Here is a 17,359-nt window from a genome sequence, read left to right as displayed (position 1 = left end):
TTTTACCGACCGCAATCTTTTTAATGGCGAAATAGTGATTGTACTCCCATTCCTACTCCTCCGTGTGATACCTGGTTTCCGAAAACCATGCATTCGTGGCTGCAAGATCATGGATTCAGAAAAGTGGTTTGCACAAATGCTTCAAAACCAATGAGTGATGTCGGAAACTACACTGCCAGGCACCACGCCCCTTACTCACATCTCGCACAGGTTATCCGGGATGCGACTTTTGTGGGATATGGATTCGTGATCACTGAGCACAATCGTGCACCGCAATGCTAGGAAAACAGGAACGTGAAACTCCCGTGAAGGCAACAGGCAACAGAGAAAAATTTACTGCAATTGCATGACAGGTAAAAACCAACAATTATATCAGTGATGAGTGGGTGAGATGAAAACCTATAAAGAAACTTAGCTACATATTAAATTACTGACCTTCCAACTCTAGTGAACATAATTTTTGTGCCAAACAATAAGCGCTCACTTTTATTTTGACCTTCCCGTGGTTCCACAACCAAAATGGAGACCTCTATGGAATCATACTTCCAAAGTATGCCAGGAAAGGCTAAGTAAACAGCTTCACAGTTTAAGTCGCTTCATGAAACACCAGAGACACCATATTGTTACTCTCAAAGTTGAGGCTAATGTTTTTTTCCAGTGATGAGATTAGGATGATGCAAAAGACTTACCCTTTAAACAGGAATAAGTTGATATAGTTGTACTTCTTGCATAAGAAATTTCCCAGTATCCTGGTTGGGTAGCCACTTCTTATTTGATAAGCTGACAGGAGAAGGTATATACACTTAACAACATACCATATCTGAGGCGGTAAAGATGCATTGAATTGCCTGAAAAGGTAAGTGAGACACAAACATTAGTATTTTAAGTGGAGACCGTGAAATGGAGAAAAAAAAATAGGGCAAACCACTCACCTTTCAGTGACCCCAGGCAAGACAATAAACATCCAGATATGAATGCCAACCACCAGTAATATTTGGAATAAAATCTTCCCCAAAATAAATTTCCTGAGGAACAATGCACGATCCACAACCATCAAAGCAAACTGAAATGAAGCAAAGGTTTACAATTTTGATGGCCGCGTTCCAAGAAAGAATAACTATGTACTGTAACATAATGTAAACATAAAGGTAAACGTACTTGAAGTATGAGCATCACCAGAAATGGCACAGGAACCTTATTTTCCTCAAGATAAGCAGTCACTCCTCCATCTCCTTGCTGCGTCTATAGCATGAAAAATGTTATTGCATCAATAAAAAAGTATAAGAACGCAAACGTATGTAAAAAAGGTCATTCCTCTTCAATACAACAACAATGGAGCTGAGGGGCTAAGACTGTGATCAAAACTTCTGTTTTGAGATTAACTTTTGAGCAATTTAAAAGCACATTAATTTTCTTACTTTTTCCCAAAAAAATGCCTCAACTCATGAAATTCTTTACTAACCAGCCATGCACACTATCATTTGACAGGCTCTTCCACATAATAATGTAGATTCATTTTGTACATTTGGATAATGAAAGATTTGCAAGATGAAATCTCTACAATGAGACCCTTTCAGTTTGAAACTGGCCCCTGCAACTTTCTTAAGTCTTTACCTAAGTCAATTGTAAAACTGCATGTACAATTTCTGAGATACTGAACAATTTCATTTGTTGATTTCATCAAAGTTGGGTCATTACCATAGCAAAGAAAGGTCAATTGCTGTAGAAAATACAGCTACAATTAAAGTTCAACTGAGTTTTATTGGCTTTGTTGTAAATGTTTTGCAAACTATAATAGAAAAAATTAAGGTTGCTCAGTTCTCTGAAACTGGGTAGAAAATCTGAAGAAGCATAAAAGTTTTCATTAACCTGGAGAGATTTCAATTTGCACACGTCTAGAATATGTACTGTGCAAATTTATACTCTATAGTAAACTTTTAGAATCTCGATCAATCATTACATATGAAAAGGGCATGTGAACATGTGATCACTAATGACCGCATTGATTGCACCCTGTCCACCAATTTTTAAAACACTAAATTTCCTTCTGGTGCAATGTCTTAATATACTTATCGCCTAACTACATGCAGGGGCAGATTTAGGGGGGTCACAGGGGTTACGACACCCCCCAAATTTTATCAAATATTTTTAATTTTTTTTAGTTTCATAGTTTTTGTATCCTTGTAAAGGAGACAATAGAGTGTAAATCCAAGTTTACGGCTAAAAGTCCCAAAGGTGAGAGAAGTTTGAGTTGTTTTTACCACTGAGCGTAGTACTCCCGACAGAAAAGTTTACACGGGACTATGTTCCTCTCTCGTGGAGAGGGGATATTCCATACTCCCCTGACCTAGGTCATGACCCCCTCTCAAATTTGATCTGCTCCTGCTGAATCCACCCCTGACTACATGTTAAATATAATCAGCATACAAATGTGAAAAACTCTGAAATTCAGCGATTGTGGGTAGGTGGGCCACAAGTTGTGCTCGCATGGCCACACTCATACCTCCCACTCCCCCTCTTATTCATTCTGGATAAACCCTGGAATCTCGGCACCTCACTTTCGTGAGACACACTATGCCGTGACATCAGAAGAGATGAAAATACCGGATATCCCCCTATGTCAAGTTCAATTTTTTTGTTTGCAAGGGAACAATCATGGTAGTTAGGGTCCCATGGGTATATCAACGGACTAATTGACTAATCTGAATTCAATGTTAACATTGCTACATTAATGTACTAGGTCATAATGGTAATTTCTCTAACTGTGAAGATAGCAAAACTATATCTAGTATATCTTCCACTTTCTTCTTAACATGCAAATGTTGACTGATGTGTCATTTTGGAGAATTTAATAAATTGCTAGCTTAGTCAGTCATTCCATTTCTAAAATAAACTATGTATGTAAAATAGAATCATGTAGGCATCATTGATTTATTTAAAAAATTAATTGGATACACAGAGACAGCACACATTGAATACTTCTTTTCGGTAAAAATTAGTGACAAACCAGTGGCATTTTGGCCATTGTATTTTTTACTCAGCTGTTATTTCAAAAGAAGCACCACATGGCATCTTGAGGATTCCTTTCAATAATTATGGAAAGGGTTTCGTTCTAAACAAGGTTCATAAGTGCTTAGTGTCATCGCTTACTCCTCAGTATTTTCAGTGGAATGGCACAGGGTATTTGGTGGCACTCACGTAGTAGTTCACCACTTCCTGTGCTCTAGCAGTGGCTGTTTCCATTGAAAGCAAGAGAGAACTTTGGCCATATCAGATCACTGATATTACCCTATAACCCAGGCACCCAAAGCCACCCAAGATTTTTTGACAGAGAGGATGGTCAGATGCACTGCCATCTCTAGACCAGGGGTCTCCAATTTACTAGGCCATGAAGCCCATATTCCCAAGTTCGGAATCTCCCTGCAGGCCGGATAGCAAATTTGCCAATGACTGAAGTATTTGATACCAACGTCTACTATCTGGTGGTGTATTTCTTATTTACGAACAGTTGAAGGCAACTTTGACATGCAGTACAGCGCTGCAATGTTCCTAGCGGCATCTCACAGAGTTAATCGAGCGAGAATCACGCACTACTTGAAACGAGTGCACGGGCCGGATGAAAGCCCTCCACGGGCCATATTTTGGAGACTCCTTCTCTAGACCATCGCCATGAAATTCATGACATAGCTCTTGACAGTGCCTGGCAGCCTTGGCGAGCATTATGCTAGCATAGGTTACCACTATTGCAAACCATTGCGCATTATTTCATTTAAATTATATGATTTTTATTATTTACCATGTAGGAAGGCATGTTACTTACACCAAATGAGGCAAAGCCAAATATGACGACTATAATGTTGACAAAGTCACACATGAACATGTAGGCATACACATCAGCTGTTACTCTTATTGTGGGCTCCAGAAGCTGGAACAGGAAGAACCTTATGGACGAAAGGTACTTGGAGGCCCTAGAAGAGTAAATAGAAAATCCATAGAAAAAATGAGCATGAAAAGGTGACCAAGTGCATAGTATTAAAATAATAGTAATAATAATGTATATTAATTGATTCTCAAGAGACAAGTACAAACTTGTCAGGTGGAGCAATTCAATTGCATGAGCAGCATACTAGAGGAAAAGGAAAACAGCAGTAAGGACATCAGGAAGAGAATTGCAAAAGCAAAGGAAAAGTTTAAGAAAAGGAAAGAACTGATCAGAGGATTGTTGTGCAGTTTGAAGAAAATGCTTATGTATAGTCTTATCTGGAGTGTAGATTTTTATGGAGTTCTCCGAACATGGAGTTCTAGGAACAATCCTGACATGAAATCAAGTGAGAAGTATTCGTCTGTAGAAATGGCTCAATCTTCGGCTACCATCTCGCAATCCTCCTCAGAAAAGATAAAACGAGATTATATGGCAAAAAGTGCTACTAGCCTTAATGACACTGACTCCAAGAAACAACTTATGGCTGTTAACCCTAAACCCTCCTCGGAAAGGATAAGACATGACTATGTGAAAAAAACTGTAAGTTTCTCCCTAAGTGATTCCTCGAGTACTACTTACGAGAATGATTCTGTGATAAGTGAATCAGCGAGAAGTGATACTGTGATTGGTGATACAAATGTGCATGCTGTGAATGTGGTGAACTGTGATGATGCTGAAGAGGACATCGAAAAAACGGAATCTAACAACTGGGTTACGGTTGTGGATAAGAAGAAGGAAAGAAAAATTAGGAAGAACAAGCAGGATAATATCAGTGACGGAGCTCAGGATGTCCAAAAAGAGAAGCTGAATCGTCGTCATTGTAACACTATTGTGGGGAGGAATACGTCCGAAACGGAGTTGATGGGAGTGAAGAAAGCTTGGATACACTTTGGGAAGCTCTCAGGTAAAACAACAGAGGAAGACGTTGACAGTTTCCTAAAAAGGAATTTCCCCGGCGTACAAACTTCAGTGAGTAAACTAGAATCGAAAGGTTCGAATGCCAGTTTTAGGATAGGAGTGCCTTTCCATCTGCGTGATCAAATTTTATACAGTGACAAGTGGCCTTGTGATGCACTTGTCCGGCATTTTTTATTCCTGCGCAGGAAGGAGGTAATATTAACGTAACAAATGAAAATAATGATCCATCTCTAGACGCAGAAACCAACTTCTTAGCCTCAAAGATTCCTAATCAATTTAAAGTTTTTGTCCTTAATGTGCAAAGCCTAAGTTCTAAACTCCATGAACTTGAAGCTGTAGTAATGAGTGATAATCCTGATTTTATATGTATCTGTGAGCATTGGCTAAAAGACATTACCTTAACAATACCTGGGTATGTAGTTGGTGATGCCTTCTGAGGTAAAAATTGTATCAGTGGAGGGGTTGTTATATATATTAAGAGAACATTAAAATTTAGTAGTATTGGATACAACTTGCAAGATTTAAATGAGGAACTGACTTTTGAGTGCTCGGCTGTGAAATATGTATTTGGAAATTGTACTTTCATTGTGTTAGTTGTATATAGATCGCCCCTGGGAAAAAACAAGAGGATATCTAGCTTTGTTGAAAAGCTAGATATCCTCTTGTTTTCTCTTACTAACAACTTAGACAGACCCACAATTATCCTAACCGGAGATTTCAACTGTAATCTTTTAACTGAAGGCCCAGAGCAAAAACAGTTACTTTATGTTATGCAGAGTTATAATTTAAAATCTTTCGTGAATGAACCGACCAGAATTACTGAGTGCTCTAAAACATTGTTGGACAATATATTCACAGACTATAGTGATTCTAGAATTAGTACTAAAGTTTTTGATACTGCTCTTTCTGATCATCTTGCAATTTTGTCTACTTTAACTGATAACAGTCATGTAGTAATAATTCAATATTAAATCCAGTCAAGTACCAGAGATTCATTAACGAATCTAATGTTAATTATTTTCGTCTTCTGTAGGCACAGCAAAATTGGAAAGAGGAGTATGAGTTACATGACCTGAATGAAAACTTTAATGGTTTCTATAATATTTTTAGACATTGCTTTGAAGTTGCTTTTCCTCTGGAGCCAGTGAGAAGTAAAGGAACTGGTGAAACAAACTGGCTGACACCAGAAATTGTTAGGATGTCAAACTATTTGAGAAATATGTCGCATGAAATCATGAATTCTGATGAACATCAGGTGCATGATCAATACCTGGATTTAAAGAGACACTACACGTATAGTATAAAAAGAGCAAAAAGGGAGCACAATGATCAGCTAATAAAAAATGCTTCCAGCTATGCCAATTAAGCGGCATGGAAAATTATCAAACAGAGTACGACCTCAAATTCAATGACTCTTGATCATATCAAAGATGATGATGGAAATGTCATTACAGATCCTGTTATGATATCTAATGCTTTCAATGAAGCATTCTTGCAGATGCCTGCTTCTCTGTCAGCTGGCCCCACTATTTCATATAATCCAAGCTTAGTGCATCGTAAATCATTTTATTTAAAACCTTGTGATGGGAAGGAACTGCAACAGCATCTGACAGGGGTAGGAGGTAAAAGTACTGAGGATGTTGATGGTTTATCTGGGAAATTGCTTTGTCAGTGCGGGGACCTCATTCTTGATCCTCTTCTATCTCTAGTAAATCAGTCTTTGTTAGAAGGTGTTTATCCTGATGCACTTAAGGTGTCCAAGGTGGTTCCTGTTTACAAAAATAAAGGAAAAAGAAGTAACTTGAATAGCTATCGGCCAATATCCATTATTCCCACATTTGGTCAAGTTCTGGAACGAGTGTACTCAAAAAGACTTATTTACTTCTTGGATAGTCAGAATCTGCTATCTGCACAACAATTTGGCTTCAGAAAAGCTAGATCTACTGAACAGGCCCTTTTTAACACTATTGATCACATACTGGATCAGATCAATGAGAAAAGTAAAGTTCTAGGAATTTTCTTTGATCTGAGTAAAGCTTTTGATACAGTCAATCATGATAGACTGCTCTCCAAATGCCAGGCATTAGGCATCAGAGGTGTTGCATTAAATTGGCTAAAAACATACCTAGATCAGAGATATCAGAAAGTAGCCTATCAACAAGAAGGTAATATTTACTTGTCCACTCCACTGGAAGTAATTAAAGGTGTTCCTCAGGGATCTGTTCTGGGGCCTAAACTCTTTTTGATTCTTATAAATGACCTACCAAAGAACCTAACAGTAAATTCACACAAATGTGTAATACATGCTGATGATGTGAGTGTAGTAACATCTAATAATCTGTAAGAAATTTAATCACAGCTGGTGAACTGTTGTTACAGCAAATGATAAACTGGTGTAATCACAATGAACTCGTATTAAATTGTAACAAAACACAAGCTATGTTTTTCTCAGCAAAATTGAAAATAATAGTTCTCTGTCTCAACCACAAAATTTTAATGTTGTGAATAATTTTAAGTTTCTTGGAGTATATATTGAACAAAATATAAAGTGGGATGTTCATGTGTCATATTTATGTAAAAAATTGAACTCAGTATTTTATATATTGTCTGTTTTAAAACACACTGTAAGCCTTGACGTACTGAAAACATTGTACTATGGTCTTTTCTATTCTAGAATTTCATACGGGAATATATTGTGGGGAACTCCCTCCTCATTAAATACTGTATTTTTAATACAAAAGAAGCTATTAAGAATGATTTGTCGTAAACCTTTTCGTGCTCACTGTCGGCCTCTTTTTCAGTCACAAAAAATTTCTGCCTTCATTATTTATTTATAATTCCGTACTGTATGTAAGAAAACATGAAGCTGATTTTATCTCAAATAAGAACTTCCATAACTATGAGACAAAAAGGAGTAATGATATGCATGTGCTGTCATCTACTCTTGCCATGTATTCTAAAGGACCTCGTCATATGTGTGTAAAATTGTACACCACCTACCACAATTTATAAAAAAAGAAAAAACAATGGCTGTATTCAAGAATTTAGTCTATAATTGTCTATTGTGTTACTGTTTTTATAATGTAAATGACTACTTAAAACATCAGCAATGATTGTGTATGTCTTGCTAGAATATTGATATGTTTTTTTTTACGTACCTTACATACTTGGAGTTAAGACTACAATTGTATCCCTTGGGCGAATAAAAGTTATTATTATAATTATTATTATTATCATTATTACAAATCTAACATTTAATGAATAATACACAATAATTGTAAACACAAACCATACAGCATAAAAAATACCATGCAGTAGAAAAAAAAAGGTGAGTCACTAAAGGACTTAGAGAGGAACACGATCATTACAATTCCCATGAGAAACAAGAGGAGAACTGAAAGTATGAGAACCTTAAGGCTGTAGTCAAAGTCACTGAAAAGGATCATACGCATAAAGGAGAAGAGATGGAAGAGCAGAGTACCTTGGTGAGGACCAATTTAGATTCAGAGAAAGCAAAGCCAAAAGATGCGCAATATTGGTCAATATGCTGCTCATAAAGAAGGCAATGAAAAAGAATAAGCTCACACTCATACCCTAACGGACTCATCTAAAGAGTTTGATGATATGGATTGGAAGGCAATGCTTGGGATATGTACTGAAAGAAAGTGGACTGCTTCACAATAACAGGAGAATCATCCCCAATTTCCACAAAAACCAAGAAGCAGTGGTAAGAGAAGAGCATGGCTGTGAAGAATCAAGAAATAGGACAGGAGTGAGACAAGGCTTTGCTTCCAAAGGAGTAAATATCCATGTGAATAAAACTATCATGGAAGGATTTCCCGACGACATAGATGTCACAGCAGAGGCAGGGAAGGATTTAAAAGTAATTACAGGTAGAGTAATGGGTAGATATTAGCTGAAAATAAGCACAAAGAAAACTAATGCATACATTAGTAGACACTAAAAGAGAAGAAGTGAAGACGTACATTAAAATAGGGAAAGAAAAACTGGATGAGATTAATGAATTCTATTACATATTTAGGCAGCAGAAAAACAAGCAATGAAAGAGGTAAGAACAGCCCAGGCTAAGAGAACATTCCACAAAAGAAAGATCTACTTGGGGGGAGAAATCTAAAAAAGGAAGTGAGGAAACAATTTATGAAGACTTACATTTGGAGTTCGTTTCTCAACAGAAGTGAGGCATGGAGAGTGACAGAAGTGGAGAAACAAAGGGAGGTGAGTTACGAATTGTGACGCTGCAAGAGAATGATGAGGACCAAACGGATCGACCGAGTTAGTAATGAGGAAGTGCTACGGAGAGTAGAAAAGAAGAAAAGCCTCATGAAAACCTTGGGTAGAACATGGAACAGCATAATCGGCCATATCTTAGGATATGATGGCCAGATGCAAACAAGAAGATGGCAAGAAGGATGACGAAGACCTCGGAGAAAATATATGGAACAAGTATAGAAGGATTCACAAGAGTAAAAATTCGTAGGTGAGAAAAGATTATGTAGCTGATAACAGAAATGCGTGGAGGGCTGCATCCTTTCAATCTAAGGATGAATAAACAGTGATGATAAAAAAAATTAATTTAAATTAATATGTATCTGGGTACTCACGCTAAACAAACAACATGAGGAAAATGCTGCAGATTTTCATGCACACTGGTCCGAACCACCATTAAATCAGCACAACGGGTAGTGACACCATCTGTTGTCTCCGTTTCAGAAAGAATCGACTTCTCTAAGGCAATAATAGAGCCTGTAATACTTTTATTTCGTGCTCCCATTGTTGACTTGGATGGACTATCCGTTACGCTTGCAGTTTCCTCTCCAGCCAAAGAACTTTTATCTATTTCATTTGTGGCTGTACTTTTCCACAGCCCCAAAGATTTAAGCATAAACCTGAAATCAATAATTGAGAGTGTAAAGAACAAAGTGTAACTTCAAAGAATATCAGAGATCAATAACCTGCAGTTATGATTAACATAGTCATAGTAGGTGATAGTTCAATGAAAACATAAGAAAAATTAAGTAAAATTTGAGAATTCAACATGCATATCTATTCACTCACAATAAGATCTATGTTATGCAGTTTTTTAAAGCATCGCACGCTAAGAATAGAGGACTCAACATATGTAACAGTAGGTGGGCAAAAACACAGCACATTAGAGGAAATCAAACACAAAAGTAGGAGTGACAAGAAGAAAATTGCACCAGCAATGGAGGTGTTCATGAACGTAAAGGAGTTGATGAGAGGGTATGGTGAACACATTGAAGCATTCCAGATGAGCATCTTCAACTCTAGTCATAACGCCAATGGAAATAGACAAAAAAACTCGATAGACAAGGGAAATAAGAATTATTGCAGGGATAGAAAAAAACTATCTTGTACACTTACTTTTAAATTTGGCCTCCTCACAAAGCTTATTAATTATGCATTTCAATTAAGGTTAACAATCACAAATTAATGATTAATTATGATATTCATAATCATTTGATGAGATCGCATTCAAATGTGCATCTAATTCGGCATAAAAAAATATCCCCAATATTTCTGTGGACTCCACAATTTTTAAATTACTCTCCTTCTATTTAAGATGCCTTACTCCAAAAATGAATTAAAATTTAAAACTTTTAAATACCCTTGAAAAAAGTAAATGCTAATACAGCTGACATGAGTATCATGATGAAGTTCGATTGTTGCATTGTCTAAACTGTTCATTATTTTCTAATTAATTATGTACACTTGAGGACCTCAAATCCAGAGAGCTTGGGACCAAGGGAGGGTTTCTGGATTTCTGGCCTTCAGCACGTGGAAAAGTGATGCTGCGCTTTTTTTGAGAATTTTAATGCAATAAAACCATAACTCAGAAATAACACATGAAACGGATTTTAACATTAATTAGCATAACCCTTCCAGCAGTACTTCAATTTAATATGTGTAACTTTGCTTTAAAATGATTAGACAAAAAGTAATAAGTGATTTAATACATACTCATACAATTCAAAACATTGTTGGAAGTGGATGTTCACACGAGATAAGCAGATGAATTCGAATTGCTAGCGGGGAGAAACCAAATATCCTGAGAAAATATCCCTTCGACTGTGACAATTGAGATTTATAGCATAACTCATAAATTGTAACTTGATGTATGTTTTCAAAAAAAAAATACGGCATCAGCTTCCGAGGGGCTCAGTTGCGAGGATATCGAGTTTCGCCAGAATGCTAAGTCTCCGTCGTATTTTGACATTTATTTCTTTGCGTAAAATGCTTAATTGGACTACCATAAAAAATGGATTTCAGGAGGCCGCTAGAGAAGTTCTAGGGATAAGAAAATGTGTTAAGAAAAAGCCATGGATCACGGATGAAATCCTAGACCTCATTGAAGAAAGGAGAAAGTATAAGAATACGAATACTGAGGAAAGACAGGCTTGCTACAAGAGAATAAGGAACGAGATTTGCCGCCAAGCGAGGAAAGCCAGAGAAGTGTGGATGAGGAACATATGTGAGGACGTACAAAATAACCTCGTACAAGGGAAAGTGGAAGCGGCCTATAGAATAGTGAGGAACCATTTCAAGGAATGAAACGCAAAATGTAATAGCATAAGGGACAGGAATGGAAACATTCTAATTGAAAACGAAGACAAAGCCGAGAGATGGAAGGAATACCTGGAAGAATTATACAACGGGAGCAAACTTAGCCCAAAAGTTCTCGAAGAGGAAAGTGAAGTTGAAAAGGATAACATTGGAGCAAGCATCTTAAGATCAGAATTTGACGCTGCAGTAAGAGACCTGCGAAAGAATAAGGCCCCAGGAATACCGTATATCTCCGAATATAGTCCCCCCTTTTTTTCCAAAAATGGCCGCGGAAAAGTAAGGGGGGGGACTATAATCGAGTGTAATCCAATTTAGCATACTAAAGGTGACCATAAAGTAATAAATAACGGCATAATGGCTAATGTTCTCGTAGTCTTTCTATTTGAGTATATTTATGAGGATTATAATCGGAGATATTAGTAAATACTGCCACGTTTTACCGGAAATTAAGACAATTTTTACCACAAATGTTGTACAGATACGATTATTCCGATTCAAATAGCATATCGAATATGCGTTTTCACGGAATCCATCGGGTAGCCGCTAATTTTTCTTGGAAAAGTATTGTTAGAATAATTCAATCGACACTGATCACTTAATGACGCAAAACAGTAAATAATTAAAATGAAAATAAACACACACTATCATTACATTAATCGAACACTAGAATTGAATCAATAGTATATGTACCCATCGCTCATTTAATAACTACACGATTTAAATAATTGCGAAAAATAAACAGATAAAGTGAACCTTTCGTGACGATTTAGCATTTCATTGCGTCCGTAGCTACTATACGTCCATGTGCCCGTGCGGTTCGTGTTTACAACCACTGCCTTTACCGCCTTCGCAGGACAAGAATGCGCAATAGGTGATGCATTTGTTTCTGAAAAGGCGCAATAATCGACGACTTTAAACCAGAAGCGCCGGCATTACTGCATTTGATCGAAATACAGCGACTCAGCATCGAAAGTGTAATCAATTTATTGAGGAATATCTTCAATTCGTCAGGGTAAATAGGATCGATAAATTACGTCGCATAACGTTTCGCAATTATTTCCGCGATATTTTCTTTATTAAAAATAATTTTACGTTCAACAGTGAGGTGATGGATCAAGAAGAAAGATGAGGATCAATCCTGCCGCAGATTAGAGGCCTTCAAAGACGGAGTTTCAATGCCAATTTAAAAATAGCCGTTGCAGAATACGCCGTAAATCATAGTATTTACAGCGCTAGCAAAGCGCTAATACATCGCGGAAGTCATTTCGGGGGTCTCGATGCGGCAGATTCAAAGAATTAGAGGAAAATATCGTCGAATTTGTGCGCAAATGCAGAGCAGAAGCTCTTTGTGTAACTTATGCAATGATTCGCGACGAGGCATTGAAAATTGATATAATTTTTTTTCCGTTTTAATGTTTGTTGGAAAAAGTTTATTTCTTAATTTTATTACTTTGATATTTGTAAGTCCTGTAGTTTAATTGTTTTGCTTAGCAGGCATTTGATAGCAATATTTTTGTAATATTTATACTTTATTTAACACAATTTTATTTAGATTTCCTAAATTCTTCAGGTCACTTGGATTTGTGATGACTTGATGGGTGTGTTACACTGGATCTAAGGAAGTTTCAGGGCCAAATGCAATACTGTTTATGGGCTTTAAGTTAAAGCTTATATATTGACATTGTCTGTAGTCATTTGGAAATCAAAAATATTAATAATTTGTGAAGGTTTAAAAAATACAATTGCCTTGGATACTTAAAAAAATTTCTCATTTCTTCATTACATCTGGTTAAGGAACTATAAATTACTGATACATGCAATGGATCACAACATGTTTTAGGTATAGTTATTTTGTTGTGATAGAAAATATGTGAACAGATTTGTTCTTAATCTTCACAGAAAATAATAGTTTTTATCGAATCTAGAATCTTAACTTGCTAACCACAGAAAAATTGCCTTCCTTTACATTTAAAAATTTTTCCCAAAACTGAGGTCTCAAAATTGGGGGGGGGGACTATTTTCGGGGGGGGACTATATTCGGAGATATACGGTAGATGACATTCCAGCAGAGTTAATAAAAAATGCAGGAGAAAAGGTCTTAACTCAACTGTATAAAACTATCTGCGATATGTACTCAACAGGAGATTTACCTACTGACTTTGAGAAGAACATCATCATTCCCATACCCAAAAAGAAGAGAGCTGAGAAGTGCGAAGAATTTAGGACCATAAGCCTGACGACACATGCGTCGAAGATTCTGACAAGAATCATTTACAGGAGAATTGAACGAAGAGCAGAAGAATTCCTGGATGAGGACCAATTCGGATTTAGGAAAAGCAGGGGCACAAGGGAAGCAATTTTGGCTCTTAGGATGATCATAGAGAAGAGAATGGAGAAAAACAAACCAACCTTCATAGCATTTGTCGATTTAGAGAAGGCCTTTGATAACGTGGAATGGAATTCAATGCTTAGAATTTTGAAAGAAATCGGCGTACTCTACAATGATCGTAGAATTATTCATAGTTTGTATAAAAACCAAGTAGCTGTGATCAAATGTGGACCAAATGGTGCAGAAGCGAGAATAAGAAAAGGGGTGAGACAAGGTTGTGCGCTTTCCCCCTTAATTTTTAATGTTTACATAGAGAGAGCCATCATCGAAATCAAGCAGAAAGCTTCGGGTGTCAATATCCACGGAGAAAAAATTAGTATGCTGCAATTTGCTGACGACATAGCAGTCATAGCCGAGACAGAGAAGGATTTGAAGAAGACGTTGACAAACATGGAAAGGACAATGGCCAGATATCAGCTGAAAATCAACAAAAAGAAGACTAAGATATTAGTTTGCAGCAAAAGAGAGGAGGCTAAGAGGGCTTTCTACAAAAAGAAGAATCTTCTTACAGCTGAAAATACCAGCATAGAAGTAAGGAAACAATTCATCAGATGCTACATATGGAGTATGTTTCTCTATGGAAGCGAGGCTTGGATGTTGACAGCAGCAGAGAAGTCAAGAGTGGAAGCATTCGAAATGTGGTGCCACCGAAGAATGATGAAGATAAAATGGATTGACCGTGTGAGTAACCAGGAAGTGCTAAGGAGGGTAGGAGAAAAGAGAAGCCTCCTAAAAGCATTAAGCAGAAGAAGGGACAACTTAGTTGGCCACATTTTGAGGCACGATGGTCTGATGAAGACAATCGTTGCAGGAGAAGTGGAAGGGAAAAAGGGCAAGGGACGGCCCCAAATGAGTTATATAGGACAGGTTATAAAGGATGTAAAAGAGAAGAAATATGTAGCTATGAAAAGATTAGCGGATAGGAGAGAGAAATGGAAAGCTGCGTCAAACCAATCTTAGGATTGTTGACTAATGATGATGATGATGAAAATGCTTAAATAAACTCAGAAATACATCATGTTTGGTCTTATTCTTTTTGAAATTACGCGAACATTACTAATATTTCAATCCAATAAAGGTGTAGTTTCAACTGGCGAAAGTCATTGCTAGACACCTTTTGTGCTAATAGATGACTCATGCAGCGGTTGACCTCCACAGAAAAGGGGAACTTCGAAGCTGGTAGGAAAATAAAGGTAGGTGGGGGAGAAAAGGGAGGGCCCGAAACACGTTTCTATTGTTCTCGTGTAACTTGGTATTTTTTCGAAGCTAAGGTCTTTGTAATATGATCCCTGCGCGAGCTGTGACCTTTTTTTATTTCGAAGAAGAGGCAAGCCTCAGAGGGGGAGCTAGTGCTGAATGGAGGGGGATAGCGGATCTTGGGAAATGCGCTAATGTAAGTATCCCACGGTACTCACGCAGCAGTTGACCTCCGGGAATGGGGAACTTCAATGCAGGTAGCCAGAAAAAGGTCAGTGGGTGAGAAAAGGGGGGAGGGCGTGAAACACGTATTTATTGTTCTCGTAACTCGATATTTTTTTCGAAGTTAAGGTCTTCGTAATGCGATCCCTGCACGAGCTGGGACCTTTTGTTTGATTTAGGAGAAGAGGAAAGCGTCAGAGTAGGTGAGGCGAGTGCTTAATGGAGGGGGATAGTGGATCGTGGGAAATGCCCTAAGGTTGCTATCCCACGGCACTGAGTTTCTCCTGGTGGGGGGAATCGGGGATTTTCGGATTTTTTCACCCAACCATTTTCGGTTCCCCTCGTCGAACTCTTATCACCGCTCAAATCCACGAATTTGATGTAATTCGTCAACTTGCGTAAAACGGTGCTGCGAGCACTAAATGACTACAGTTCTCTACATTTTTCCGAGTTAACTACCAACGACGTGCGTGCGACAGTGTATGACGCGAAATTCAAAGTATTCGAGGTATTCGAGGTGGTACTTTTCGCATAACTATTTGAGACATCGAATATCGAATACTTTCTAGTATTCGAGGTATTCGAGTATTCGCAGATACTATTCGCACATCTCTACTTTAAACATGTATCATATCAATGTACTGCGTATCTACTCCATTACATGACACTTAAATGTTAATGACTAATAAAAGATTAACAATAATGAAATGAGAGCTTCTTGTACTCACCGGTGGAAAAACACAACAAGCAATAGTGTGAGGTCGTATATGGCATATCTCTTTTTTCTCTCAATGCCAATAATTCGGGGAGGGAAGAATGGGACATTCTCAGGAACAGCTTGCTGATTCCAAGGAAGGTAATCAAACTGGAACATGCACTTTATCATCACCATTACCTGAAAGACAACAATATTAGAGAGGTCATTATAATAATAGCAAAAAATTTATTGACCCCTGGACAAAATATAAAAGGCATTTAAGAATAAAAACTCTCCCAATTTTCTGCTAAGCCTTGGGAGACTCTCAGTGCCTTTAACCCTTGCAACCTATGCTAGAATAAAGCCCATTAAACGGTCCTTATGGTGAGGGAAAGTACTCAAGTGCAAGATATCCAGGGAGCAATAAAAATTTTGGGTAAATGCCATAGTCAGTGTGCAGAACATATAAAAATGTTCCCGCAATGTAAGGGTTGACATTGGCAGGTTAATGATTAAAAAACTTGCAAACCACATATTATGCTCCTTTAGATTAACAAAGAGATATTATGAGCAACATTTCTGAAGTCATAGTCACCTCTGGTGTCATGCCTGCACACATCATTGATAAATGCCATTCCCAACAATGAGTGCTGCTCATTAACATACATAATTGAAGATTAAATGAAAACACAAGGAAAAGTTAAAATTCTAATGTCCTTGAACAATTGTCAACAGCTTGTATATTTATTCACGCCAGTTATAAAATCCTAATTTCCCAATTTTAGAGCCTAAACAGCCCAAAGGAGCCACTACCACGCTCCCGTGCCACTTCACGTTGCTCAATATGTAAGCATAATAAATGCACAAAGCAGCATCAAAGTCGGAAATAAGAAGGAGTCTCCTAAATAAGTAGCAGTTTCCCCATAAGAAACACGAAAACATGGAGAGTCAATGCGTTCATCCCAATTTAGGGATCGCCAATGAAAACACCCACAAATTAGAAGATGAGGTCGTCGAGAGGGATTTCCCTCCTAGTCTCAATAGGGGAGATGGCAAGATTTTCTTCCGATAAGGATGGATGAGCATCCAAAAAGATTTCTTGTTGTTTACAGATATTCTGTTCTTAGTACTCCAAGCAGGCAGACAGGCATACTGTTTAGTCCAGCCTGAGCCACTAAATATAACTCTCAGAAGACTCTCATAACATATGAATGTATAAATTTTTGCCTATGGATCACTCACTGCCAAACTCTGACTTGTTAAATATTCCATAATAATAATAATTTTTATTGTTCCTAGAGATCACATGTACCAGTGACATTGGAAGTCATCAAAAAATAATAAAGATAAA

General features: G+C 37.5%; 1 protein-coding gene across 8 annotated transcripts in view; it reads right to left on the bottom strand.

Moving 5' to 3' along the window:
* LOC124169667 (piezo-type mechanosensitive ion channel component) overlaps positions 1-17,359 on the bottom strand; it is a 301,915-nt gene that overhangs the window by 21,537 nt on the left and 263,019 nt on the right. For all 8 annotated transcript variants that reach the window (XM_046548327.1, XM_046548320.1, XM_046548321.1 and 5 more), the window contains 6 exons: positions 16,040-16,206; positions 9,523-9,807; positions 3,821-3,968; positions 1,159-1,242; positions 933-1,063; positions 690-848 (listed from right to left, as the gene is read on the bottom strand). In XM_046548327.1, coding sequence (XP_046404283.1) covers positions 690-848; positions 933-1,063; positions 1,159-1,242; positions 3,821-3,968; positions 9,523-9,807; positions 16,040-16,206 — 974 coding nt within the window. The remainder of the gene's footprint in view (positions 1-689; positions 849-932; positions 1,064-1,158; positions 1,243-3,820; positions 3,969-9,522; positions 9,808-16,039; positions 16,207-17,359) is intronic.

Source organism: Ischnura elegans, chromosome 12 (assembly GCF_921293095.1).
Source record: "Ischnura elegans chromosome 12, ioIscEleg1.1, whole genome shotgun sequence".
NCBI lineage: Eukaryota > Metazoa > Arthropoda > Insecta > Odonata > Coenagrionidae > Ischnura > Ischnura elegans.
Note: the sequence above shows the minus strand (reverse complement) of the source record. Positions and strands in the feature narration are given on the sequence as shown.